Raw genomic sequence first — 27400 nt, 5'->3', positions numbered from 1 at the left:
CTTCTCACAGCCTTCCCCCTACACGCCTTCTCACAGCCTTCTCCCTACATGCCGTCTCACAGCCTTTCCCTACACGCCGTTTCACAGCCTTTCCCTACACACCGTTTCACAGCCTTTCCCTACACCCCTTTTCACAGCCTTCTGCTACACGCCTTCTCACTGCCTTCCACCTACACGCCTCAACAGGTCTTCAGAAGCGTCCTCGTTGGGACTTCATCAGCCTCATCTCACAGCCTTTCCCTAGACGCCATCTCACAGCCTTTCCCTAGACGCCATCTCACTGCCTTTCCCTAGACGCCATCTCACAGCCTTTCCCTACACTCCATCTTACAGCCTTTGCCTACACGCCTTCTCACAGCCTTCCCCTACACGCCTGCTCACAGCCTTCCCCTACACGCCTGCGCACAGCCTTCGCCTACACACCTCACAGCCTTTCCCTACACGCCTTCTCACAGCCTTCCACTACACGCCCTCTTACAGCCTTTGCGCCCTTTCACAGCCTTCCCCTACAGCCCTTTCACAGCCTTCCCCTACACGCCTTCTTACAGCCTTCCCCTACACGCCTTCTTACAGCCTTCCCCTACACGCCTTCTTACAGCCTTCCCCTACACGCCTTCTCACAGCCTTCCCCTACACGCCTTCTTACAGCCTTCCCCTACGCGCCTTCTCACAGCCTTCCCCTACACGCCTTCTTACTGCCTTCCCCTACACGCCTTCTTACAGCCTTCGCCTACACGCCTTCTTACAGCCTTCGCCTACACGCCTTCTCACAGCCTTCCCCTACACGCCTTCTTACAGCCTTCGCCTACATGCCTGAGCAGGTCTTCAGAAGCGTCCTCATAGGCAGTCAGACCGTCTGTTAATTATGGTCCTATGAGAACTGGCTTCGCCTCCTCGAAGCAGTCCATTTCCAGATGGATAGATTCCTGTATCCTGTTATCCTGTCAGTTGGCCAACAAACATTTACCTGCCAGGCCCAAAGCCCATTCTTCAAAGGGCAAAGCGCCCACTGTAGCCCTACTAGGAAACGTTCCCCTCTCTGAGATCTGCAAAGCAGCCAATGGGAGATCTATACATACGTTCACAACACCCTACTGTCTTGATTCAGACTCTAGAGCAGATTCCCAAGTAGGGCAGGCCTCCTTGTGGATTTTCATTCCTCTTAATTCATCCGCAGTGGTGTGAGATGGGCTTGCTTCTCTGTTCAATGCTTATGACTATTGATGAGGATCCGATGGAAAAGAAGGATAAGTTACCTACCTGTAATCCTTGTTCTCTTCCAGGGGAATCCTTATCAAAGTCATAAACAACCCGCACTCCTCCCTGGACGAATCAGGCATACAGAAGTTCATACTCTGTGTTCTGTCCTTCATGTTTCCATAAAAAAAACTGCCCTAGCGGTCACCCCCTGAGGCATGATGGGATACAGGAAGTCAGAGGTGCCTTAAATGCACGGTGCCAGTTCACTTGCTATGTGTTTTCAATGCAGCCTAGGGGATAACAATGCCTTTGCCCTCCCTTGCAGTTTTTTCTCTCCAATAAAGGCTGTATTTCTAATCCTTGTGCTGTCTTTTTCTGACATCAGAAGTGCTAGAGTCTTATATGTGGTTTATTACAGAAAAATGCAATGTACATAAGGTATTTTTCTACAGTATTGGGGTGTCTTTCATAGATTCACATGCCTGAATCATTCCCCGTCGTCGGAGTGGGAGTCTCACGGTACATAAAATAGCAATAATATGCAGATAATAACCAAAAAACCTTGGTAATAACCAACCAGGAAGTAAAGTAGCCCTAAGCTACAAGAGAAAACTTCCACACTCATGACTATCATAGTCATTTTGCATAGACCAAACTGCAGCCAATCAGGCGACAGCACCCACCAGAATGTTCTCCCCAGAGGCTCAGGCTCTCAGATTTTCTACCGCACGTTGTGCGAAGGGAGTCTCCCTGAGCTCTGCACTTCACTTTCTGACTGAATTTCTTCATCCAAGATGTCATCTACTAAGAAATCTCACTTCAGACCTTGTGATTCTTGTGGGAAGCTCCGGCTTTTTAAAGAAGGTCCCCACAAAAAGTGTATTTACTGCCTTTATCCTGATCATGAGGTGAGAGAGTGTAAAATCTGCAGGACTTTCCCTCAAAAGACCCTCAGGGACAGGGAAGGACGCCTTCTTCTGTGGCTGCAGAAGATAAAAGACCAAGACAACCCTCTTTCTGAGGTGGGAAGTGTGGCTTCAGGGTCATCTATATCTTCAAGGAAAAGGAAGGCTGAGGAAGATTCATCTTCCACTGGGGCTAAGGTGTTGAGGAAAGCTCAGCCCTCCACGGGCTCTGGCCTGTCTTCTGGAAAAAAGGCTTCTCCACCTTTTGGATCTGTTTCGCCCCCTAAAAAGACGGGAAAGTCTTTGACATCTAAGCAGCTTCCTGAGAAGGTTTTACCTCAGAAGAAAAAATCTACTCCGTCGACTAAGTCGTCGTCTGTTCCATCGTCGTCGATAATCATCGTCGACGCCACCTGAACGTCGACGGTAACCTTCTCATCTCCTAAGCCTAAGGTGATATTGTCGCCGGCCTCTTCACCGTCGACGCTGGTCTCGGTCACGGTAAGGCCTATTTCGTCGACAAAGATAATGCCTTCCATCGTCGACGCTCCGTCGCCGAATAAAAAAGGAAAGATTCCGCTGACGAGTGCTTCGTCGACGAAAACCAGCTTGACGTCGACGACCCCACCGTCGACGAAGACTACCTCGTCAATGAGTGCCCTGTCGACAAGATTGGCTCGACGTCGACGAAGGCTACCTCAACGATGAAGATCCCAGCATCGACGAAGACTACCTCGTCGTCGACAGCTTCATCGTCGACGAAAAATGTCCCATCGACGATGTCATCGTCGACGAAGGATTCCTCGTCGTCGAAAATATCGTCGACGTAGATTACACCATCGCTTAAAGTGATTGTCTTGTCGACGCCTTCGACGGCACCGTCTACGAAGAAACCGTCGACGCCACTTTTATCAAAATGTACTGCGTTGCAAGTATGGTCTTCCACACCATCTAAGACCTCCTTTGGCCAACCAATTACGTCACCTTCTTTGCTTCAGAGACGTGGCTCCTCATTACAAGCCCTATCACTGCTTAAATTGCCTGACCAATTGCTGGATTCAGATGACGGTGAGGAGAAATCTGACATTGATGACAGGTTCCGCACGGCTACTAGTCCATCGGAACTGCTCATTAAATATCAAGAGGAGGATCTAGACGAAGAACAATTCTCTGCATCTGTAGATCAAGCTCCAGCCACGGTGCCCTCAGCACAGATGCCTCTGGTGCTTCTTGATAATTTACAGTATATGTTACAGGATTACTATAGTCGTTTTCCTCCTTCGGAGTTGGCGGCGTCCCTTCCATCCACTCCCATGCCTCAGGCCTCTATATCCTCTTTGAGATCTCCAAGACCACAGTCTCCAGCACCTTCTCATCATTCTCCAGAAGGGAACACCACTAATGAGGATAGAGAAGAAGGAGAAGTAGATGATAAATCTAGTCTGTCGGATTGGGATGAGTATCAGATTCAGACGCCATCACCTTCGGCTCCAGCGGCAGAGGATTCGCCTCCAGTAGACATCGGAGGTTTTCATGTACTGATGGAGAGGGCTACTACGAGATTCTTGATCACAATGGAAACAAAAAGACAAGTGCTTTCTTTATGATTTTAAAGATCAGCCACAAAAAACAAGTCAGAACGATTCCCATCATTGACTTCATATGGAAGGAAGGTTGAAAAATTATGGCAACACTCAATTCCCTTCCGGCTGTATTGCCCCGATTAGAAAAAAAGTAAAAGGCACCGGATAAATCTCCTGCATGCCTAAGACTGATTCGGTTGTCACTCAAGTGGCGCAAAGACGTGCCAGTAACCCCTCGTCACCTATTTCGGCTCCACCTGATAGAGATGGCAGGCGCTTAGATTCCATCGGAAAGAAGGTCTCCACGATGGCTGCAACCACTGTAAGAGCTGCAAACTCCCTAGCAATATTAGGGAGATACTACAGGCAGATGTGGTCCGACATCTTCCCTTATATTGAGATGTTACCAGAACTTGCAAAAACGGAGGGAAAGCAGATATTGCGAGAGGGCGAGCTTGCTTCAGCGGAGATAATCGATGCAGCAGTAGACGTGGCGTCTACAGGCTTCAGACAGCTAGCGGGTGCTGTGGTGTTAAGAAGACAAGGATGGCTGAAGTCCACATCATTTCGCCAAGAGGTCCAGACCAAAATAATTGACATGCCTTTTGATGGCGAGTATCTCTTTGGCCAGCATGTTGACAAGGCTCTACAGGCCATAAAGAAAGACACGGAAACGGCGTGATCTTTGGGTAGCCTGCAGTTTAACAAGTCGTCCTTTCGAGGAGCTAAAGGACGTGGATCCTTTTCAAACAGAGGAAATTACAATCAGCAGAGGTCATATCAAACCTCTCAATCCAACCAACGGTATCAACCCTACAAACAGCAGTCTTACGGACAAAGGGGTAACTTACACGCAGTCCAGAAGAAAGTCCTCCTACCGTGGAAGAGATTCGAATAAAAAACAGTGAGACACGCTGCCGGCCACCATCTCTACTCTCCCCCCAGTCAAAAGTTAGAGGAAAAATATCCCAATACTACTCAAATTGGTCCGCAATTACTTCAGATAAGTGGGTCCTGAATATAGTGGCCAGGGGACACAGTTTAGAATTCGTGAAGATGCCCCCAAATTCTCCTCCCAAGGGCCCACCTCCAGCTCATACCCAGGAGTTGTTCACCCAAATACACTCAATGAATCGGAAGGGAGCGATCGAAAAAGTTCCTTACTTGCAAAAGGGAACGGGCTTTTACTCCATATTCTTCCTCATAAGGAAAAATCGGGGGAATGGCTTCCCATCCTCGACCTACGTGCCCTCAACAACTACTTAAAGAAGTTGACCTTCCGAATGTTAACACTTCAAGAAATACTCCAGCTTCTTTCAATGAGGGATCACATGGCCACCCTCGACCTTCAAGACGCTTACTTTCATGCGCCAATCCTCCCCAAGCACAGATAGTCATGAGTGTGGAAGTTTTCTCTTGTAGCTTAGGGCTACTTTACTTCCTTTTGGTTATTATCTGCATATTATTGCTATTTTATGTACCGTGAGACTCCCACTCCGACGACGGGGAATGATTCAGGCATGTGCATCTATGAAAGACACCAATACTGGAGAACCACAGATTACAGGTAAGTAACTATTGTTCTTAGCCCCCAGCACAGGTTGAAACGTGTAGGCCCCTTTTTAAAGGTGTAATGCACCTAGGTGTCATTTTGCAAAATAAAAGAACCGGATCAAGCAGAGCTGGGATGTGCCGTGCTCTGTTTATGAGCCAGATCAATAAAGAAAGAACTGACCTGGCTTGAAGGTGACAAACCGAATAATATATTTTAAAATGTGCTCCGGCGTCCCCTCACATGGGAGTGAATATTCAGTGCTTATGACTGATGAGGATTCCCATGGAAGAGAACTAAGATTACAGGTAAGTAACGTATCCTTAGTGTATTAGGATTACATCATCTGTTTAATCTTTAGTGTATTTGACCAGTTTTATGTCTTTTTGAGATGCAGTGCTTGTCCCAAGGAGTCACTTAGATCTTGAGAGGGGCCACTTTAGAGTTGACACATTCTGGATTCAGAAACATTTTTGTGTAGTTTCTCTGATGGATTGTTTGTTTCGGAGGTGTGCTGGGGGTAGTGCGATCTTTGCCTTTTTATAGGGACTTCATAATTTTGGAGAGTGTATTTGTCACTGGTGGGATTTCCTCCATACTCTTTCCGGGATCCTTTGTTTATAGAAGGAGGACTTTAGTTCTGGTGTCAACTTCCCATGTCTTCCTTGGCACTCTGGTTCTTATGGTCTTGAGCGTGATACATTTGTCAAAGTTTGTTCAGGAGATGGGGAGCTTTAGTGATGGAGCTGTGGAGCAGAATGATGAATAGTTGAGATGAAGCATGGTAGGTTTGACCACTGACCTTTTTGAGAGCAACCCTTTTTTTTTTCCTGAATTTCCATTTGTTGCTCCCTCTTTGAAAGTCTTCTGCTGTCCTCTTGCTGATTCTAGCCATTCCTTCCAGGGACCCCTGTGAACCGGATCCCCATCATGGCCAAGCAGGTCCTGGACTTGTACATGCTGTACGTTCTCGTCACCGAGAAGGGTGGCCTTGTGGAGGTGATCAACAAGAAATTGTGGCGGGAGATCACCAAAGGTCTCAACCTACCTACCTCTATCACCAGTGCGGCCTTCACACTCCGGACTCAGTGAGTACTGCGTGCGCCATCTTGCCTCTCGCATGGCGACCCTAGTCATGCATTGCACTCATGCCTGATCCCTGATCGAGTGACCTTCCGGCTGCTCACTGTGTCCTTTCCTATGCTTCCGCAGGTACATGAAGTACCTTTACCCCTATGAATGTGACAAGAAAGCGCTCAGTAACCCCAACGAGCTGCAGGCCGCCATTGATAGCAACCGGAGAGAGGGGCGGCGCTCAGGCTTTGGTGGCAGCCTCTTTACATACTCCCCCAGTGGGGCCCCAAACTTGCTGTCTCCCCCAAAAGTCCAAGGGCTTGGGCTATCTGGCACCACCAACGGAGGCCCTGCCAATATGAAGTTCAAGAAAGGTAAGAAGTGGTGCGCGTGTACAGGCTAGGGTGTGATTGAGGTTTGGGGGCTGCGGGGGTGCCCAGAGAAGACTAGTGTTGTGGGGACGTGTTAGCTGGCTGTGATATGGCAAAAGCTGAGATATTAGAGCGTGAGTGAGACTGATCGGGATATGGCGATGCTTGTAAAGGTGTATTGAGTCTGTACAGTGGGGCAGATACAGAGAGACAGAGGTGGTAGAGGATGAGTGATAGGGGCGGGTTTAGAGTCGTGGGACAGCGCTTGTTGGGTGAGGGGCTTGAGGGTGATGGGGACAGGTTGAGTGTGGAGTTGAGGCTGGTGACACTCACGTGCAGTTATCACTTCAGTGCGTGAGCACATACACAACAAGCCTTTCACAAGCGCAGTCATGCTTGAGGGTCTCCCTGTCAAACCTAGCACTTTGCGTGCATTAACTCTGCCAGCACTGCACATGCCATATCTTGGTGGTGCCACCTGTTCTCTGCTTCTTACAATCTGCTGCACATTACCACTGCCTGACAGTGACTCTGTCTGTTTTCTGACCTTCAGAAGATGAGGCGTCTGTACCAATAGCGGTTCCAGCCCGGGTCCCAGTATCTTTAAGTGGCCACCAAAAGGTGGCGACTGCAGCACAGGCTGCGGCTTTGGAAAATCTCAGGGAGAAGATGGAATGCGGAGAGCCCCCAGAAAAGAAGCTGGGTCTGAGCAGTGAGGAGCAGCAGCGAGCCATGCAGAGAGCCATCCAGCACAATCTGCTTGCCATGTCTTCCCAGCTGCCCATGAGTATACGCATCAACAGCCAAGGTATGTTCTCCATGCACAGCGCTTGCATCTTCAGCACTCCCACCCAACATCTGCCCCCTCCGAACATCAAGATGACTTGTCAATGTGGAGCACGTGTGTCTGCAGTCCCCTTTCATCCCCAACATCTACCTCTTCTAAGCATCCGCAACCAACGTATCTCGGCACTGTATAACACTTGTACCAACAGTCCGCTTTCATCCCCAACATCCATCTCTTCTGAGCATCAGCAGCCAATGTATCTCAACACTATAGAGCACTTGTACCTGCAGTCCCCCCTCATTGTTCTCTTCTGAGCACCAGCAGTCAAGCTACCTTATTAGTGTGAAGCACTTTTACCTTCAGACCTCCCCAGCTCCCAAAATCTGCCTCCTCTGAGCATCTGCAGCCTAGGTATCGTCTGTGTGCAGCACTTGTACCGTTAGACCCCAAACCTTCAACATCTGCCTCTCAGCCTCAATAGTCAAGGTAGCTCGTCAGTGTATAGCGCTTGTACCAAGAGTCCTTCTGTCCTAAACATCTGCTACCTCTTAGCCTCATCAGTAGAGGTACCTCATCAATGTATCGTGCTTGTACCTACAGCCCCTCTGTTCTCAACATCTGCCGCTTCTTAGCCACATCATGCTTGTAAGACCTCTCGATCATCGCCAAAGGATGACTGCCGGTTCTAAGGTACACGGTAGGTCTGTAAAGCCCTACTTCAGACCTGTGCAAACCCTTTTGCATTAATGGTTTTTGTAGCTGCCATGGCAGTATCCCCCTGTACTGAAGTTCCACATTTAGTTACGGTTTAACCCTTCCCTTAGTGTAAAAGCGCCCACTCAGACTGAGTAGTGTGCTAAATAAACAGGATTATTAAACTGATGCCAATGTCTGAATATCCAGAAATGTGGTCTCTTTCTGGTGAGGTTCTGCCTTCCCTGTGCTGCTGCTTCTCTGCGGTCTCCATTTGAGCAATGGGCCACCTCTTGCTTGTGCCTAATTGCACCCTATTTTCTGTGCGAACCCTCACCCCCTTACATTTCGGTCACTACTCGCATGCAAGCAGCGACACAGGTGCTACTGGCAAGTGCCCCCGGTGAGAAACATGTCTGGACCATTCTGCATTCCATACATATTGAGAACTGTTTCTATGAGTACCTGATAAATTAGTCTAGCCGAGAGTGGACTGCCGGTGCCATCTTTGTTCCTCGGCACACCCCCCAACTAGGCATCATTGTATGTTTGTAGCATGTGTGGCTGTAGATCTACATGCTCTGCATACTCCTGCTACCTAGTGTTGGGCTCGGAATTTCCTAGATCCCAGCAGGGCACGTCTTCTACATCCTGCCCAACTGCCTATCCCAGCCTGCTGAGCATCTGCCATCCCCTCATTCCTTACCACCCTCTGGTTTCTCTCTTTGCTGAGTTACTAACTGGACGCTTTCTTAGCACATTTGGGACGCTGTGTGCCCCATCATCCTTGTACCTCCCCACCCCCCACATCATGCTTCACTACCATAAAAACATAGGAATTTCCTGATGCAGAGTAAAATACTCCATGCACCCCTGTTGAATCTTGCAAAGACCATCATATCCTTCTGGGTGCATGCTCTCGCAGGTCCCTGTCTAATATACGCTGTCACTCTATCAATCAATCAATCAATCATGGACATTTATAGAGCGCACTACTTACCCGGAGGGTCTCAAGGCGCTTGGGGGGGGGGGGGGGGGGGGGTGCTGCTACTGCTCGAACAGCCAGGTCTTGAGCTTCTTCCTGAAGGAAAGGTGGTCTTGGGTCAGGCGCAGGTCGGGAGGGAGGGAGTTCCAGGTCTTGGCGGCCAGGTGGGAGAAGGACCTTCCTCCTGTTGTCGTTCTTCGGATGCGGGGGACGGCGGCGAGGGCGTGACTGGCTGATCGGAGGTGGCGTTTGGGAGCGTAGAAGTTGATGCGGTTGTTGAGGTAGCTCGGGCCTTGGTCGTGTAGGGCTTTGTGTGCGTGGGTGAGGAGACGGAAGGTGATTCTCTTGTTGACGGGGAGCCAGTGCAGGTCTCTCAGATGTCCGGAGATGTGGCTGCGTCGGGGGATGTCGAGGATGAGTCTGGCCGAGGCGTTCTGGATCCGCTGGAGTCTCTTCTGGAGCTTGGCGGTGGTTCCGGCGTAGAGGGCGTTGCCGTAGTCCAGTCGGCTGGTGACGAGGGCCTGGGTGACCGTCTTCCTGGTCTCGGTGGGGATCCACCGGAAGATCTTTCGTAGCATGCGCAGGATGTTGAAGCATGACGAGGAGACGGCGTTGACTTGTCTGGTCATGGAGAGGGAGGAGTCCAGGATGAAGCCCAGGTTGCGTGCGTGGTCTGTCGGTGTGGGTGCGGTGCCCAGGGCGGGGGGCCACCAGGAGTCGTCCCAGGCGGAGGGCGAGGAACCCAGGATGAGGACTTCCGTCTTGTCTGAGTTCAGTTTCAGGCGGCTGGTCATCATCCACTCGGCTACATCTTTCATCCCTTCGTGAAGGTTGACTCTGGAAGCGGCGGGGTCGTTGGTCAGTGAGAGGATCAGCTGGGTGTCATCGGCATAGGAGATGATGTTCAGGTTGTGTTGGCGTGCGATGGGCGCGAGGGGGCTCATGTAGACGTTGAAGAGGGTGGGGCTCAGCGAGGATCCTTGAGGGACGCCGCAGATGACTTTGGTGGCCTCTGACTTGTACGGTGGTAGACGGACTCTCTGTGTTCTTCCGTCGAGGAAGGAGACGATCCATTCCAGTGCCTTCTCCTGAATTCCGATGTTGCTGAGACGCTGCACTAGGGTGCGGTGGCAGACAGTGTCGAATGCCGCGGAGAGGTCTAGGAGGATGAGGGCCGCTGTTTCTCCGTTGTCCATCAGGGCTCGGATGTCATCGGTGGCAGCGATGAGGGCGGTCTCGGTGCTGTGGTTGGCTCGGAAGCCAGACTGTGAGGGGTCGAGGGATCCATTCGTCTCGAGGAAGGCGGCCAGCTGTTTGTTGACGGTCTTCTCGATGACTTTGGCTGGAAACGGGAGGAGCGAGATGGGGCGGTAGTTCTTGAGTTCGGTGGGGTCCGCTGTTGGTTTCTTTAGTAGAGCGCTGAGTTCGGCGTGCTTCCAGCTCTCCGGGAAGGTGGCGGTGTCGAAGGAGGTGTTGATGATGTCCCGCAGGTGGGGTGCGATGACAGCGTCGGCCTTGTTGAAGACGTGGTGAGGGCAGGGGTCGGTCGGAGATCCGGAGTGGATGGAGTTCATCATGCGGGCGGTGTCGTCGGTGCTGATCGGAGTCCAGGCGCGGAGGGTGGTGGTGGGCGGCGTTGCTGCGGTCGTTGTGTGCGATGGTTGACTGCTGAAGCTGTTGTGTATGTCCGCGATCTTGTTGTGGAAGTAGGAGGCGAGGGAGTTGCAGAGGTCTTGCGATGGGGTGATGTCGTTGTTACCGGCGTTGGGGTTGGAGAGCTCTTTCACGATGTTGAAGAGTTCCTTGCAGTTGTGTGCGTTGTTGTCCAGTCGGTCCTTGAATGCAGTTTTCTTGGTGGCGCGGATCAGTTGGTGGTGCTTCCGGGTGGCAAGCTTGAGGGTGGTCATGTTGTCCGGTGTAGGTTCCCTTCTCCAGACTTTCTCGAGGGCTCGGCAGTTCTTCTTGGAGCTCTTGAGTCCGTCGGTGAACCATGGGGCTTTCTTGCTGCCGTGTCTGCTGGGCGGGGTCCTCAGAGGGGCGAGTTCGTCCGCGCAGTTGCTGATCCACTTCGTGAGGTTGTCGGCGGCCTGGCTGGGGTTCGCTGAGCTGGCGGGAGGGTGCTGACTCAGGGAAGCGGCGAGCTGGTCGGCTGTGATCTTGTTCCAGCTTCTTCGGGCAACCTGTTGCTGGTGGTGGTGGGTCGTCGTTCTTCTGAAGGTGAAGTGGACGCAGCTGTGGTCCGTCCAGTGGAGTCCAGTGGCGTGGCTGAAGGCGATGTCTTTGCTGGATGAGAAGACGGCGTCGAGTGTGTGTCCGGCGAGGTGGGTGGGGGTGGTCACCAGTTGCTTGAGTCCCAGGTTAGCGAGGTTTTCCAGCACGGTGGTGGCGTTGCGGTTGTCGTTGTTCTCCAGGTGGAAATTGAGGTCCCCGAGGAGGATGTAGTCGGCTGAGGGGAGGGCGAGCGGGCTGATGAAGTCGGCGATGTCCTCGCTGAATTGTGTGCGTGGTCCCGGGGGTCTGTAGATGAGGGTGCCTCTGAGGGTGGTCTTGGGGTTGACGTGGATCTGGAAGTGCAGGTGTTCTGCGGGTGCGATGGTGTCGTCGGTGTTGGTCGTGATGCGGATGGTGTTCCTGTGAATGATGGCGATGCCTCCTCCCGTCTGGTTGACGCGGTCTCTCCGGATGATCTTGTAGCCGTCCGGGATGGCGATGGCGATGTCGGGTGCTGAGGAGGCGTTCATCCAGGTTTCCGTGAGGAAGGCGACGTCTGGGGCTGTGGTGTCGAGCAGGTTCCAGAGCTCGACGGCGTGTCTGTGGACGGAGCGGGTGTTGAGCAGGATGCACTTCAGGTGGCTGCTGCTGGAGTTCGGCTTGGTGGGTGCTGGCACAGTGCAGGTCCGGGTGCAGGAGAACTTGCAGGCCTGGCAGATGAAGGGTCCGTGGGTGCGTCTCGGGGTGGCTCGGTAGCATCCAGGGGTTCGGCCGGCGTTGAGTGCGTTGAGGGTGGCGGCGTCGTACGTCCGGCGGGTGGGCTGAGGTCTGCGAGGGCCAGGGGTCCTGGCGCTGGGCGCGGTCCAGGCGCGGACGGGCGTAGACGGGCTTACCTTTGGCGCACCTTCGGCGCTCAATCGGTGCTCCCGCTGCGCGCGTCCGCTGCGCGGTCGCTGAGGGGGCGTCATAAGAGGGGAGCAGGGAGGGCGGGTCCGCTGGGAGGCGGGAAGGGGTTAACCAATCGTGTGGCGGGGGGCGGGGCCGCAGGCAGGAGGCGCGGGAACGGGACCGGCAGAGCGGGCGGCCCAGCGGCGGCTGGGGCGCTGCTGGCGGCGTCGGCGTCGGCATTGGTACTCTCCCTCCTTGCCGACTGCTGTCCAGGATGGTTAGACTGAGCGATGTGAACCACGACCATATGCAGACCACTGTCTGACCTCCCAGACTCGTAGTGTTTCTGGACCAGACCATTGGAGCTGTTGATTTAAACGAGAATAAAATAACATTCTCACCAGTTTCTTCATCGAGTTTTCGTTCTCCTTAACCATCATTTTTCATGAATATTAGGTTATATTTTATTTATATGTTCCTTTCTTCTGACAGGCTTTGGAGTTGCTTCCCCTTGTTTCAATAGATGTGCTTTGTTTTTATATATATATGTGTGTTTGTGTGTGTATATATTTATCATACTGATTCTCACTGTTTATTTGCTTCTGGGGGACTATTAAGGTGCGTTTCCTTCCCCTCCAGGTGACAACCGGCAGGACTCTGCCATCAGTCTAACAACGAACGGCACGAACAGCATCAGCATGTCTGTGGAAATCAACGGCATTGTCTACACAGGTGAGCAGGCGGTCCAGGTCCAGCAGCTTTCCCCTAACGTTCTAGCAGTCGGACGTTTTAGCCGCTGGTGCTAAATGTTGCAGACAATAGTATCTTACTCTTGGTTCATCCTGAAACAGGGCTTTGTCATTGATTCTGTTTAATAATTGAAGGGCTGATGTTTAATCGCATCTCAAAGGAAGGGTGGGTGTCGGGCTGGAGATGAAGTATCTGCTTGAGCAGTGGGAAGATTTGCCTGGCTTGAGTGTACCGGGAAAGATGTCCTGTGCAATAAGGATTAGTGAGTGGAGTCTTTCTGTTCTCTAGTGGGATGTTAGACAGTGGTCAAGGGGTCCTAGTATTCAAGAGAGGATAGGATGTTGGTGAGGCCTGATGTGCGGCTGTATTCATTGGGGTACTCCTTGATTGTGCAGTTCAGCAATTTGAAGGGTGCGTGTTGTCCGTGCTGGATGTGTAGTGGAAGGGTATTGCGGACAGAGCGTGTTGGACCAGTCCAGCAGCAGTGAGGACTGCCACTTGTGTTTCTTGTGGTGGAGAGTACTAGAAGTAGACGGTGTTGCCATTTTTGTAGGTGATATTTTGCTTAATGTTTGTTGTGTTCAGTGGTTGTGGAGTATGTCATGAACTCTGTGAATGCTCCTCCAGGAGGTGAGCTCCTTAAGGATGGTGTTGTTGCATCAGAGTGCCTGTAGATCAGGTGGGAGGTTATCTGTCACTGAGTGGTGAATGCGGCATATGACTTGGAGTTGAGTGATGGGTTCTTCGGATGCAGGACCAGGAGGACTTGGTGAAGACGCCTTAACAGGTCTTGTGTGTGCACTCTGTGTGCTGTAGGCTGGGTGGAGAAGGATGTTTAGGAGGTGGGGAGGTGGCAGGGATTTATTTCAGGCCTACTCTACTTCAAAGGGGTCAGTGATGTTTGTAGTACAATCTCCTGTAGCACAAGGTGTATGGTCTGCCGGGTGCATGGAGTATGTTTGGTGATGAGTGGCATGTAATGGAGATTGGCATCGGGAAAGTGTCTGCAGCTGTCTTGATTGTAGTTGGGAGAGTGGCAGCTGGCACATAGTGTAGCCTAAGCTGAGGTGCAAGAGGCATTTGTTCTGGCCCTTTCACATCTCTCTACTTGCCACAGAACCCACCTGCACCTTTCTCACCCTTTGCTTGGAAACATGGGAGAGGGGGCTGAAGAAACCAAAGCATCATGGTTGGCAAAGGTGCGTGTCCAGTGACGTCAGGAGGGCACAGGATCCTTCAGAACTTTTCTGTATTAAGTAGTTCGAGGCATGTGTAGCTGTAGATAACACATATTTGCATACTCCTGCAAACTAGTTTTGGATTCGGATGTGTACAAGTTGTTTTTCTTTGAAGAAGTGTTTTGGGTCACGAGTTTGAGTGACTCATCCTCTGGGAGATAATGTGCATGGGCATTGACTCCATTGTTAGATTGTTTTCTTTCCGCTGTTTGGTTCAGACGTGTGTGCTTGCGCTCCCGCATTGTTCGATTGTGCTTTACTATCTTGCGTATCAAGGTCTTCATCACTCTGTGAGTTGACGAGCTTCGACCGCGGCCCCTACAGGGTCTTGCCCTTCAGGGACATCATATTAACTCTCCACCAGGTTCTCCGGAGAGTCCCCTGCTGGTGATGGAACGGATGCCCTTCCATTTCTGCCCTCGCTGTCACACAAAGTATCCACGGACCAACTCACGTCAGGCCTGTAATCTTTGTCACTGGAACACAGAGAATCAGATTGCGAGGCCTGTCGCTCCTTCCGTTTGAAGAAAACACACCCAGACCGTCTAGCACGTTGGTTCGAAATGCAGCGGAGTAGCTCTGAGGACACTCCTGACATCTTCAGCCATGGAGACGTTGGTGAAGGGAAAAAACTACACCCTGAAGATTCCATAGCGAAAGAAGAGGTATTCTCGGTTGAGGGCACTTCCGTTTCCGACTCTGAAGTCAACTTTGAGATGACTGACTTGCCACCGGCTCCACACTCTGCGAGTACAGGACCCCCTGTCCCTCACCCCAGTGTTGAGCATTCCAAAATATACACAGCCCCTATTGAACAAGAGGCCCTCGGGCCACCATTGTCTCTTGGCTGTGGATGGCACTGACCGAATGGTATGGACGCCCACCCTCTGCCGAAGCACCAGCTGAAGCCAAAAACTTTGGCGCCAACCACCCTGACGGCTACCCGACCGTCGTTACCAAGTCGACTGTCCACATCCAGCGCTTCCACTCGGAGTGGAACCTCGGCACCAAAAGAACAAGCATGGTTCTGATCCGAAAACTTCAAAGCCAGCTCCAAAAACAAATACCAGAAAGTCAGTGGAGCTGCCCTCAACCTAGAATACCTCTGTTCGAGGCATGTGGGCTGCTGAATTCATATCTGTGCATAGATCGGCGTCTAGTGTTGGGTCCGGATGTTTGCACATTGTTGTCCTGGAAGAGTCTTCAAAGTATCACGAGATAGGTGGCTCCTCCCTTAGACTACAGTGCGCATGGGCATCCTCTCCATCCTCAGATTGTTTTTCTCCGCCATTGGGTTCGGATGTACTTTCCTAATCTCCAAGTTCGGAATCAAGAAAAACTCTTTTAAAGGCCAAAAGGCCTTCGGATCTGTCGGTATTGTTCAGCGCTCGGTGCCGATACACTTTTATAACTTCGTTGCACTCCAGTCGTCGAATCGGGCCGTGAGGCCTTCTCGACAACACGTGGACCGACCGTCGATGGAACGAAGTCCATTCAAGTACTGCCCTCAGTGCAACTCTAAGTTCCCGCACACAGACAAGCATCCAGTGTGCAATAAATGCCTATCTCCAGATCACAATGAAGATAGTTGCCTAGCCTGTGCCCAGTTCCGAACAAAAAAGACTTTTCAAAATCGACAGGCAAGAAATGCAACGATCGGTGCCAGAGCACGATAACATCTTCGATGACGAAGAAGATCTAGCGAGCGCCGAAGAAGCAGATCAAGACGACAGACAATACTCGGAGCCCGACTCCGAATATTACCCCGAAGAGGGAGAACTAATCGTCGATCTCGAGGACTATGATCAGGACATCGTAGCAGTTGAAGACGACTCCGATGATGGCGAGGGGCGAACCGTGAGTACACCGCCCCATATAGACACTACACCTCTATCAGAGACTCAGGTCAAGGCATCGCCAGCAGGCCTTAGCCGAGATCAACATCCTCGTTCTACAGCCCCGCCATACCGCCCGGCTAAGAACATATCAAAAGAGCCCTCTGAGACACATTACACAACATCGGTTCCATCAAAACCGAAACTAATCGACAACACAGTCTTCGGACCGAATTACGTCGAACCGAAGTTATTAAGGCCGCAAGGCGTCGAACCGAAGGCCACAGTACCACTGCAACCTTCGAAACCAAAGACCGTCGAGTCGACATCGAAGAGCAAAGCGGTCGAGTCGAAGTCGAAGGCCGTCGAGTCGACCTTAAAGCCAAACACGTTGATTCGACACAAAAGCAAAAGCACGTCAAAACGACCCCCAAGAAGCACGTCGAATCGAGCAAATCAGCCTCCGGTATCGACAAAGGGAAAAACCCGGTCGACTACAGAACAAGGCCTACGCCCAAAACTACAGTCAAACCGAAACCGAAGGTGGACAAAAGGAAATCGGTCAAACCAAAGCCCGTCGAACCGAAAAAGGGCGTCGAGCCAAAACAGCAGGCTCCAAAACAACATAAGGACACTGTCGAACCGACAAAACCGCTCGGTCCGAAACAGGTCGTGAAGCCAGCCAAGGAAGTTCAACCAAAAAAACCTGTTGAAAAACACCCAAAACCGATCCATCCACAAAAACGGTCGAAGCCCCAAAAAGCGTCGACCCGAAAAGACAAAGACCAAAGGTTACGGCACAAAAACCAAAGCCTGTGGAAGAGGAACTTATTCACCCAGATCCCTCCACAGAGGACCAGTCAAAACTCTACATTGACCCAGAAACTGGCAAAGTGACTCTTTATACCAAAAAGAAAAGACCTCTCCCAACTGAAGACCTTTCCAAGATACCCCTAAAGAAAAAGAGAGACTGTGCTACCTCTCCTATATTCTTTGAACCTATCACTCCTGCTATGCCTACTACTCCTTATGCCCCAACCTCACCGGCACGCTGTGACTACAACCCTGATGAAGGTCAGGACGCAGATGTAGGTTTTGGTTATCCACAAAACCCACTTTCAGAGCAAAACACACAGACATGGGGTGGAGGAGGGGAACCAGACACTGAAGGTACTCTGCCCATTACAGACCCTGCAGTATACCCTACTAAGCCATCACCCACAGAGGATACAGTAGCATTTAATTCACTATTAGATAGAGCAGCAACCTAGCACAATGTAGAGATGCACTCTGATGCTATTGAGGAAGACTTCCTCTTTGACACACTGACAACATCTGAGAGACACGTTAAAACACTCCCAATGTTAAAAGGGGTATTAAAACATGCAAGTGACATTTTTAAGGACACTGCTAGAGCACGGGTCATAAACCCTAGAATAGAGAAAAAATACAGGGCTGCACCTATAGATCCTACATACATCAAAGGACAGCTACCCCTAGATTCCTTAGTGGTATCCAACGCACGTAAGCGTGCAAACTCACAGACTACTGGTGAGGCCGCACCTCCAGACAAGGAGTCTAAAATCTTTGAGGCATCAGGCAAGAGAGTGGCGTCTCAGGCAGCAAACTCCTGGAGAATAGCCAATACACAGGCCTTGCTAGCCAGATATGATAGGGCGCACTACGACAGTTTGGAAGAAATTCTCCAACACTTACCTGATCCCTACAAACAGCAGGCAGATGAACTTATAGAAGAGGGAAAGCTCATCACCAATGCATCCATTAAATGTGCCCTAGACGCGGCAGACACAGCTGCCAGATCCATTAATACAAGCGTGCTGCTAAGGCGCCACGCATGGCTACGTATATCAGGCTTTAAGAATGAAGTCCAATCTACAATTCTTAATCAGCCAATCAACCCAGACTTTTTATTTGGTCCAGCAGTTGATTCAATTCTGGACAAAATGAAAAAGGATGCAGAAACTGCAAAGTCTATGGGAGCTCTTCAGTCCCAACAACACCGGGGCTCCTTTCGTCGCTCCAATTATAGAGGAGGAGCACGAGGAACATCACAGCAATCCTCCAACTACAAGAGTAACACACAATCCACATATAACAAGAACACCAGCAGGGGTGGTTATAGAGGAAACAATACCAAGGGAAGAGGTTGTGGAGGCAATGCAAATAGATCCTCCACTAACACAAAGCAGTGACTTCTTGGTACTACCCCCAGACCACATAACACCAGTCGGGGGAAGAATACAACAATTTCTGCCAGTTTGGTTAAATATCACCACAGACAAGTGGGTCAGGCAAATTTTTCAACATGGCTATTGCCTAGAGCTCACCTCAACTCCACCCAACATACCACCCGTGCACCGTCCTATGTCACAGGAACATATAACGCTACTTCAGCAAGAGGTCATCAGTATGCTGCAAAAGGGGGCCATAGAACCAGTCCCACTGCAACATCAGGGAACAGGAGTATACTCCCTATACTTCCCAATTCCAAAAAGGATGGGTCTCTCAGACCAATATTGGACCTCAGGCCCCTCAACCTGTACATTTTGTCAGAACATTTCCACATGCTCACTCTCCAGCAAGTCTTACCATTGCTTCGCCAGGGAGACTTCCTAGCAACCTTAGACCTCAAAGATGCATACTTTCATATACCAATACACCCTGCTCACAGAAAGTATTTGAGGTTCACCATTCAAGGACAACACTACCAGTTCAAGGTCCTACCATTTGGGGTGACAACAGCTCCAAGAGTGTTCACCAAATGTCTAGCTACAGTGGCAGCACACCTCAGAAGGCAACACATACATGTGTACCCTTATCTGGACGACTGGCTAATACACGCGCCAACAGCCCAGCAATGTGCCGACCACATGTCGAAGACCATACACCTACTGCTCAGTTTAGGATTTTCACTAAACTACCCAAAGTCACACCTACAACCCTCCCACGTCCAACAGTACCTGGGAGCGACAATAGATACACTGTCAGCAAAAGCATATCCCAACACAGCACGAGTCCAGGGAATGCAAACGCTAATACATAAGTTCAGACCGCAACACTCACTACCAGCTCGAGTGTTTATGCAACTTATAGGCATGAAGGCCTCGTGCATCTTCATACTCCCTCACGCCAGACTACATATGCGTCCGCTACAAGAATGCCTAGCAAGGCAGTGGAACCAGGCTCACGGGCAATTAAAAGACCTAGGGCCAGATGTAGGTAAATCATATTTACCGACTCTTAAATACCGAATTTTACCGATTCGGTATTTAAGAGTCGGTAAATATGAAGTACCGAGATGTAGGTAAATCCAGATGTGGATTTACCGATTCTTTAAAAGTCGGTATTTACCGATTCGGTAAATACCGACCGGTAATGCTCCATTCATTCCTATGGGCTTTGAAGCCCATAGGAATGAATGGGGCATTACCGGTCGGTATTTACCGATCGGTAAATACCGATTTTTGGCAAGGGTGCAGGGGGTGTCACTTTGACACCCTCTAGCACCCCCAAAAAAGGTTCGGGGGCCATATGGCAGGCATACCTGCCCTAAGGGCAGGTCTGCCTGTCATATGGCACAGGTGTGCATGCACACATGTGAATGCACACCTGAATCGGTATTTCACCATCAAATTGAATTTGATGGTAAAATACCGATTTCTTAGGCCTTGTGGGACTCATAAGAGTCCCACCTACATATCGATTTTACAGATTCTGTAAATATACCGGTCGGTAAATTTACCGACCGGTATATTTACAGATTCGGTAAAATTACCGATCGGTAAATTTACCGAACGGTAAATTTACCGATTCTGCCCCCTACATCTCAAATTCCTTTTACTGGTCGGTAACGGCCGAATTCGGCCGTTACCGACCGGTAAAACCCTACCTACATCTGGCCCCTAGTGTTGGTGACCAGTCGGGCATACAACTCTCTGCATTGGTGGAATCTACAAAACCTTTGCAAGGGTGTTAACAGCGGACGCATCCCTACTAGGATGGGGAGCCCATGTCCTACACTACACAGTACAGGGACTCTGGACTGTACAGCAAAAGAAAATGCATATCAACCTTCTGGAGTTGATGGCCATCTTTCTAGCCCTAAAAGCTTTCGCGACAGACTTACGCAACAAAGCTGTGTTGATCAGGACGGACAACATGACAGCTATGTATTACATTCAAAAACAGGGAGAAACACACTCGCCACAGCTGTCGCACCTAGCTCAAGCAATGTGGAAATGGGCCATTCAGAGGAACATTTTTCTCATGGCAGAACACCTCCCAGGCAAGGACAACCAGGTTGCCGACCTGCTAAGCAGGCACAGCCAACAGATGCACGAATGGGAAATTCACCCCAAAGTGCTCCAACCATTCTTCCGGAAGTGGGGACACCCGGAAATAGATCTGTTTGCCACAAGCGAAAACGCAAAATGCCAGTACTTTGCCGCCAGGTTCCCACATCCGCAGTCGCAGGGCAATGCGATATGGATGAACTGGTCAGGCAAAATTGCGTACGCTTTTCCCCCAGCTCCATTAATACCGCTGGTGGCACGCAAAATGCGCCAACATTCTCTGACGCTAATTCTAGTTGCTCCCACGTGGGCGAGGCAACCATGGTACACAACGTTCCTAGAACTGTCAGTAGTGCCTCATCAAAGACTGTGACTAACACCCAGTCTTCTAACGCAGAACCATGGCGAAATCCAACACCTAGATCCGCAACAGCTGAACCTAGCGATCTGGCTCCTGAAATCCTAGAATTTGGATACCTCAACTTGCCTCCAGACTGCATGAATATTATCAAAGAGGCAAGGAAACCCACTACCAGAGCATGCTATGCAGCAAAGTGGAAACAGTTTCGTCATTTATTGTAATAACAATGACAATAACACACTTGATGCTTCCACTCAAAACATCATTTGCTACCTATTGCACCTCCAACGGTGCAATTTAGCATTTTCTTCCATCAGAATACACCTAGCTGCGTTAGCAGCATATCTGCAAAACAGGCAACACCTTTCACTATTTAGGGTGCCAGCAATCAAAGCGTTTATGGAAGGACTTAAACGCGTAATCCCTCCAAGACACCCACCTTCACCAGTCTGGAATCTAAACGTTGTGTTAACCAGACTAATGGGACCACCCTTTGAACCACTGCACTCATGCGAACTACAATTTCTTACTTGGAAAGTGGCTTTCCTTATCGCCATTACTTCGCTTCGAAGAGTTAGTGAGCTGCAAGCCCTAACTATTCAAGAGTCATTCATTCAAGTACATGCAAATAGAGTAGTTCTTAGAACAAACCCTAAATTCATGCCCAAGGTGGTATCCCATTTCCATCAGGAGTATGGAAAACTCTTATCCAAATCCAGAATCTCCAGCTGGATAGTTAAATGCGTTCAAACGTGTTCCGTTAAAGCCAAAAGAAAGTTACCTACACCTCCTAGAACACTTACTACTCACAAATTTGGGCTTCTATGGCTTACCTAGGCAACATCCCACTTGCTGACATATGCAAATAAGCTACATGGTCTACATCACACACCTTCACCAAACATTATTGTGTGGATGTTCTAGCACGTCAACAAGCTAATGTAGGACAGGCAATGCTACGTACACTCTTTCAAACAACTGCAACACCCACAGGGTAGCCACCGCTTTGAGGCACTCTGCTTTACAGTCTATGCAAAGCATTTGTATCTAAAACCACACATGCCTCGAACGGATTAGGTTACTTACCCTGTAAGCATCTGTTCTAGGCATGTAGTGCTTTAGATTCACATGCACCCACCCTCCTACCCGGACACCTGTGGCCGTTGCAGTCTCCTTTACCATTTTTGCAATGCATGGACACCCCTTTACTATATTTACTTTACACTCCATTCTCACCCACTTGCGGGAAAACAGTTTAACAATGAAGTCGATGCCCATGCACATTATCAGCGAGAGGAGGAGTCACTCGAACTCGTGATTTAAAAGACTTGTTGGAAGAAAATCAACTTGAACTCATCCATATCCAACACTAGATGGTAGGAGCATGCAAAGCATGTGAATCTACAGCTCTACATATCTGAAAGAGACACGTTCGTGATAGATTCCTTACCTTAGAATATCCCCAGGTGTCAGACTGGATCCGGAATTTTTTTGCGTAGCAGTACCCTTGCACGTCGGTAGGCGTTGTCTGCGGCTCCGCGTCCGTCGTCGGCGTCGTGTGTGCCGTGATGACGTCGTCGGAGTACTTAGACGCCGCCTCCGCATGCTGACGTCAGTTCTTCTTTTTTTCCGCGCCAGCAGCGCAGATCCGGAAAAAGTGGTACCTTAGTCACTTTTTGACTAACTCTTTTTAGGTTTCGCCTGGCGTCCGCTGCGCAGCAGCGTTCGCGCAGGCAAAAACTTTTGAGAACAGTATGGTGCCTTTGTCACGCCTCTCACTTCCATTGGCTAGCTCCATAAATGGAGGCTAGCCATTGGAAGTGAGATCTGTCCGTCATGGTCCGAGGCGATTCGTGGGCGTTCCTGCAGATTCTTTCCCTCTCCGCAACGTCATGAAGACGTGGCCACTGTGGGCGTGTACTTTTTTTTTTTTTTTTACACCCATGTTTGTCTTCATTATTAACTTTGTCCCTGTCCCGCGTGGCTGTATCCTGACCACCTTCCCGCTGTCCGTCCCCCCTCCCGCTATCCTTGTCTTGGTTCCCGCCCCCCTCCCGCTGTCCGTGTTCCCGTTAACCCGCCCCCTCCCGCTGTCCGTTTGCCCGTTCACGCCCCCCCTCCCGCTGTGTCTCAGCGCGGCGCCCGCTTCTATTTCAACTTCAGTGGCGCACACACTCAACAATGGCGCCTATGGCTCACAGCCACTTAACCCCGGGTACCCTGCTGTTTTTACTTTGCAAACTCCATCTGTTCCACTCACTGAGCTGCGCACGTAAACAAGCACCGTGACTGTCGCCTGCATGAGCCGTAGCTTGCACCGTGAGTTGAGACTTCGCCCTGCGCCTGCTTTTCCCTTCGTGAGCTGTGCCAGTGAAAGCGCCTGCCGCTGTCCGTGAGCGGCTGCGGCGTGTAGCGCTGTGAGGCCCGTCCCGATCTCCTTGACGTGCCCTGCAGCTTCGCCCCGCACAGAGTGTGTGCACCCTCTTCTCAGGACCTGTGCGTGTATCCCGAGTGAAGAGCTGCCCAGCAACGCACCGTCCCCGCCGACTACCGTGAGCTACAAGGAGGAGGACACCGCGACGCACGGCATTGACCCCCGGATTGCCCGCACTAAACCCCAAGACAAGGTAAAGAACTGTGCGCTTGCCGAGTAGTGGAGCGAGTGCGCTGAGAACTGTGCGCAGAGTATCTGGCCCGTGAACCCTTGGAGCGCAGCGTACCCCCCCCCCTCCGGCAACTCCAGCCAGCCGGACACGTCACCCGGTACGCCTCATTGTGCACTTTAAAACTGACTTGCCGCTTACGCCTGTGTATTGGAGGCTGGTACGCCTCATAGTGCATTTTCAACTCAGTGGCAACGTTCGCCTCTGCACCCGAGGCTGGTACTCCTCCCTGTGTCCTCCGAGCTAACTCACCACGTCCTGCTGTGGCCCCGAGGCTGGTACGCTCCCTTGTAGACTGTGAACAGGTTCGCAACGTCCTGCTGCACCCTAGAGCCGGGTGCGCCTCGTACGACGGGGCTCCCAGTGTCCGCACCGAACGCCGACTCACGCTAGATGCGTGAGGTTTAGTAGGATCCCGTCTGTGAAGCGGTACGAAGCATGCAAGAGTGCTACAAAGTGCACCAACCCCTGGGAACTGCTGAGAAACGCACAACCTTACCTTTTTAGACTGTAAGAAGCTGATCAAGAACTGTGGCATATTTAAAGAGTAACTGGAACCGCTTTTTGGAATCACAAAGACTGTATTTACAAGCCTGCTTTAAAGATATATAAAAGAGATATATTTGTTCACAAGCTACAGTCTAGTGTCATTGTGTGGTGGGTTAGTGGTTGTTGTGTGTGAATAGGTCTCACATTTGCAAGAGATTAAGCTAATGGCAATGTAAAAAACAATGCCATTTAATTATGTTTTCAAAACCAACACATAAATAATAATTTTGTCATTTACAATGCCAATAGATCAAACTTTTCAAAAGGCGAAACCATTGCATTGCAAATGCTTGTATGATCTTTTGATCATCCTTTTTCGAGTCTTCGACTCCGATCGGTGCCGGTAGGGATGCCAGGTTTCAAGCCCTGTGAGGATTGCGACCGACTGATGTCGGTCACCGACCCTCACCATCGGTGTCTCCACTGCCTCGGCGTCGATCACGACGACAAGACCTGCTCCGACTGTCGGGCCTTGACTTCGAAAGCTAGGCGGGAGCGGTCCCGCAAGCGACTCGAACTCCGGCAGTCGGTCCCGCGCAGAGAACGGTCCCGGTCCAGACGGAGGTTGAGGGACCGGTCGCGGGAGAGGAGCCATCGGAGCTCCGGGAGTCGACATCATTCCTCCGGGTTGAAGTCGTCAGGTAAGCACAAGAAGTCGAAGAGACGTCATCGCTCTTCCGACTCCCCACGACGCGGCCGGGGGTTCTGGTGACACCGCCCACGCGGCTCCGTCGGAGTCGCAGGCGCCGCGTCCGGCCCCATACCCTTCGGTCCCTGGGCCTAACGCGACGCCGGAGGAGATCGAGCGGTTCCTCATGGCCATGGGGTCCCTCTCTCCTCCGACGGGCTCCGCGGCGCCTCCGGGCCCAGCGGACCCGTCTGGGGGGGGCCTAGCGGGTCGGGGGCTTCGGTCCCGACGCCGTCGGGTGCTTCGACGCCGCTGGCGCCTTCGGGCCCGGCACCGCAGGGCCCCACTGGATCCGGATCCGGGTCGCCGCCGGTGGACTTGACGACCTCTGATGTGCGCTCCCTTTGAGCCACTTCACAACTGTCCTCTCCGCCTTCTTACTTTGAAGCCTGCTTTCTTGGTTGCCATCACCTCTGCCAGGAGAGTGAGTGAGCTCCAGGCCCTTTCTTGTACTCCTCCTTTCCTTTCTGTCCATCCGGACAAGGTTGTGTTGCATACTAAACCATCTTTCCTGCCCAAGGTTGTCACGGCCTTCCACATTGGGCAGTCCATCACCATGCCAACCTTCTTTCCGGCTCCGCACCCCTCTAAAGAGGAAGAGCGGCTCCACCGTCTGGACCCAAAACGTATGTTCTCATTCTACTTGGATCGCACACGCCAGTTCCGGGTGGATGACCAACTCTTTGTTGGTTACGTGGGCGCTAAGAAGGGGAAAGCGGTGCACAAGAGGACCATCTCCCGGTGGATCATCTTGTGTATCCAGGCATGTTACTCCTTGGCTAAAAAGGAGCCCCCTGTTGGATTGCGGGCTCATTCCACCCGAGCCACGGCGACTACAACTGCCCTGGGCCGGGGAGTGCCCTTACAAGACATCTGTCAGGCAGCTACGTGGGCGTCACTGCACACGTTTGCGAGACACTACTGCCTGGACAGCCAAGTCCGGAGGGATGGCTTCTTTGGCCGTTCCGTCCTCCGGGACTTTCTGATGTGATTATTGGTTCGCAGACCCACCACCAGGGTTGGTATTGCTGGGGTATCCATTCTAAGGTAAGGAATCTATCACTAACGTCTCTTTCAGATGCACAAGTTACTACTTGTGTAACGATATATCTGTAAGAGACATTAGTTAGTGATAGATTCCTTACCGACCCACCCATCCTCCCCGTTCTGCGAACCGATATCTAGGGTTAGGGTTATCTCCTTTCAGGGCCCTAGTTTCAATGGCACCAGTGTTGGTTTTTAACATGGCTCAGCGCTTCTGGCGCGGAAAAGCTGTGTCTAAGAACTGACGTCAGCACGCGGAGGCGGCGTCTAAGTACTCCGACGACGTCATCACCGCGCCGACGACGGACGCGGAGCCGCAGACGACGCCTACCGAAGCGCAAGGGTACTGCTACGCAAAAAAATTCCGGATCCAGTCTGACGCCTGGGGATATTCTAAGGTAAGGAATCTATCACTAACTAATGCCTCTTACAGATATATCGTTACACAAGTAGTAACTTGTGCGCCACAAACAGAAGCCTACAGGGTAAGTAACCTAATCCTTCCATACTAGGTCCTCGGTCTGTGATGTCTACATCTTCTCCATGTGCCGATAGTACCTGCTACCTTTGTGTCTATTTAAAACAAACGGTGTGACTTTAGTCTGCATGCTTGCTCCTTATCCTGGCGGTTTGCACACCTGTTCCTCTTGATACATATCCTGAACACCCTATTAAAATATATTTTCTTTTATCTCAGGTGTGCTGTTCGCACAGACGTCTGGCTCTTCTTCGACGCACCAATCCAGTTACACCAAAGTGAGCAGCAATCGTGGTCCAAGTGCTGGTGGTGCCCAGGCCACACCCGGACTCCCTGTACCGCAGACACCCACATCCAGTAACCCGTCGCCTTAAGAAATTATGCCTCCAGTTTTAAATCCCACACTCAAGGGGTGGGCCAAGGAAGGCAACGTTTTTTTTCCCAGCTGACGCCAAAAAAAGAAAGAAAAACCCACTTGAATTTGCTGTCTCAGGTTTATTGTAAAGTTCTGGAGATAAATAGGAAAAAAGCTTTAGAGGGGGATCAGCACTCTGGGACCTCTGAGCCAGTAAGCTTTATTTTATTATTATTATTATTTTTTCCTTGCATTGACATCAAAAACTATTACCTCACTAGTACACTCTTGCACTGTTAACAATGCCTCCACACGCAAAGAAAAAAATAGGAGGCACCTAACGACCGAGATTGTCTCGTGTCCAAACCTTAAAATCTTTAATATATACCACAAAATGTACAGTCCTTTTCTTTTTGTTAAATCTTTGTAATAACTATGGTCAAAGTGTATTGAATGCTCAGAGTTGTTTTTGTAAATAATTTCTATTTTATTCTCAAAAAGAAAAAGTTGATGCTTAAAAAAGATAAGTAATCTATATATATATATATGTATATCTGTGTATACGCAGGTATATCATCTGTGCTGTTTCAGGGATACATAGCTTTGTTTTTTTTTCATTTTGAGATGAACACTTTAGTTGCTATCAGGAAGGTCCTGGACATGTTACTGTTGCTAATGGGTTGTGGGTGGGTGGATGCATCACATGCTGGTAACTTTGGTGTTTCTAGGCATAGGTTGTTGTAGACGCATGCCTGCTTAAGATAATGGACCCTTTTGATGAAACTGGTGGAACACATCCGTGCACACCACTTAGTACACAGGTGCGCTAGCCTGCAATGAACTTCTGGAGACTTTTTAATGGGCCGTTCCTCCTGCA

General features: G+C 50.6%; 1 protein-coding gene across 3 annotated transcripts in view; it reads left to right on the top strand.

Moving 5' to 3' along the window:
* Window positions 1-26972, top strand: part of ARID3A (AT-rich interaction domain 3A) — a 246489-nt gene extending 219517 nt beyond the window's left edge. For 2 of the 3 annotated variants that reach the window (XM_078670157.1, XM_078670158.1), the window contains 5 exons: window positions 6145-6328; window positions 6453-6688; window positions 7239-7493; window positions 12889-12981; window positions 26388-26638. In XM_078670157.1, the coding sequence (XP_078526283.1) occupies window positions 6145-6328; window positions 6453-6688; window positions 7239-7493; window positions 12889-12981; window positions 26388-26542 (923 nt within the window). In that variant the 3' untranslated portion in view covers window positions 26543-26638. Of the gene's footprint in view, window positions 1-6144; window positions 6329-6452; window positions 6689-7238; window positions 7494-12888; window positions 12982-26387 lie in introns of all 3 variants that reach the window. The other variant, XM_078670155.1, reaches the window with a different exon arrangement.
* The last annotated feature ends 428 nt before the right edge of the window (window positions 26973-27400 follow it).

Source organism: Lissotriton helveticus, chromosome 12 (assembly GCF_964261635.1).
Source record: "Lissotriton helveticus chromosome 12, aLisHel1.1, whole genome shotgun sequence".
Taxonomy (NCBI): domain Eukaryota; kingdom Metazoa; phylum Chordata; class Amphibia; order Caudata; family Salamandridae; genus Lissotriton; species Lissotriton helveticus.
The sequence above is the reverse complement of the archived record's forward strand: the minus strand, read 5'-3'. Positions and strand labels throughout refer to the sequence as shown.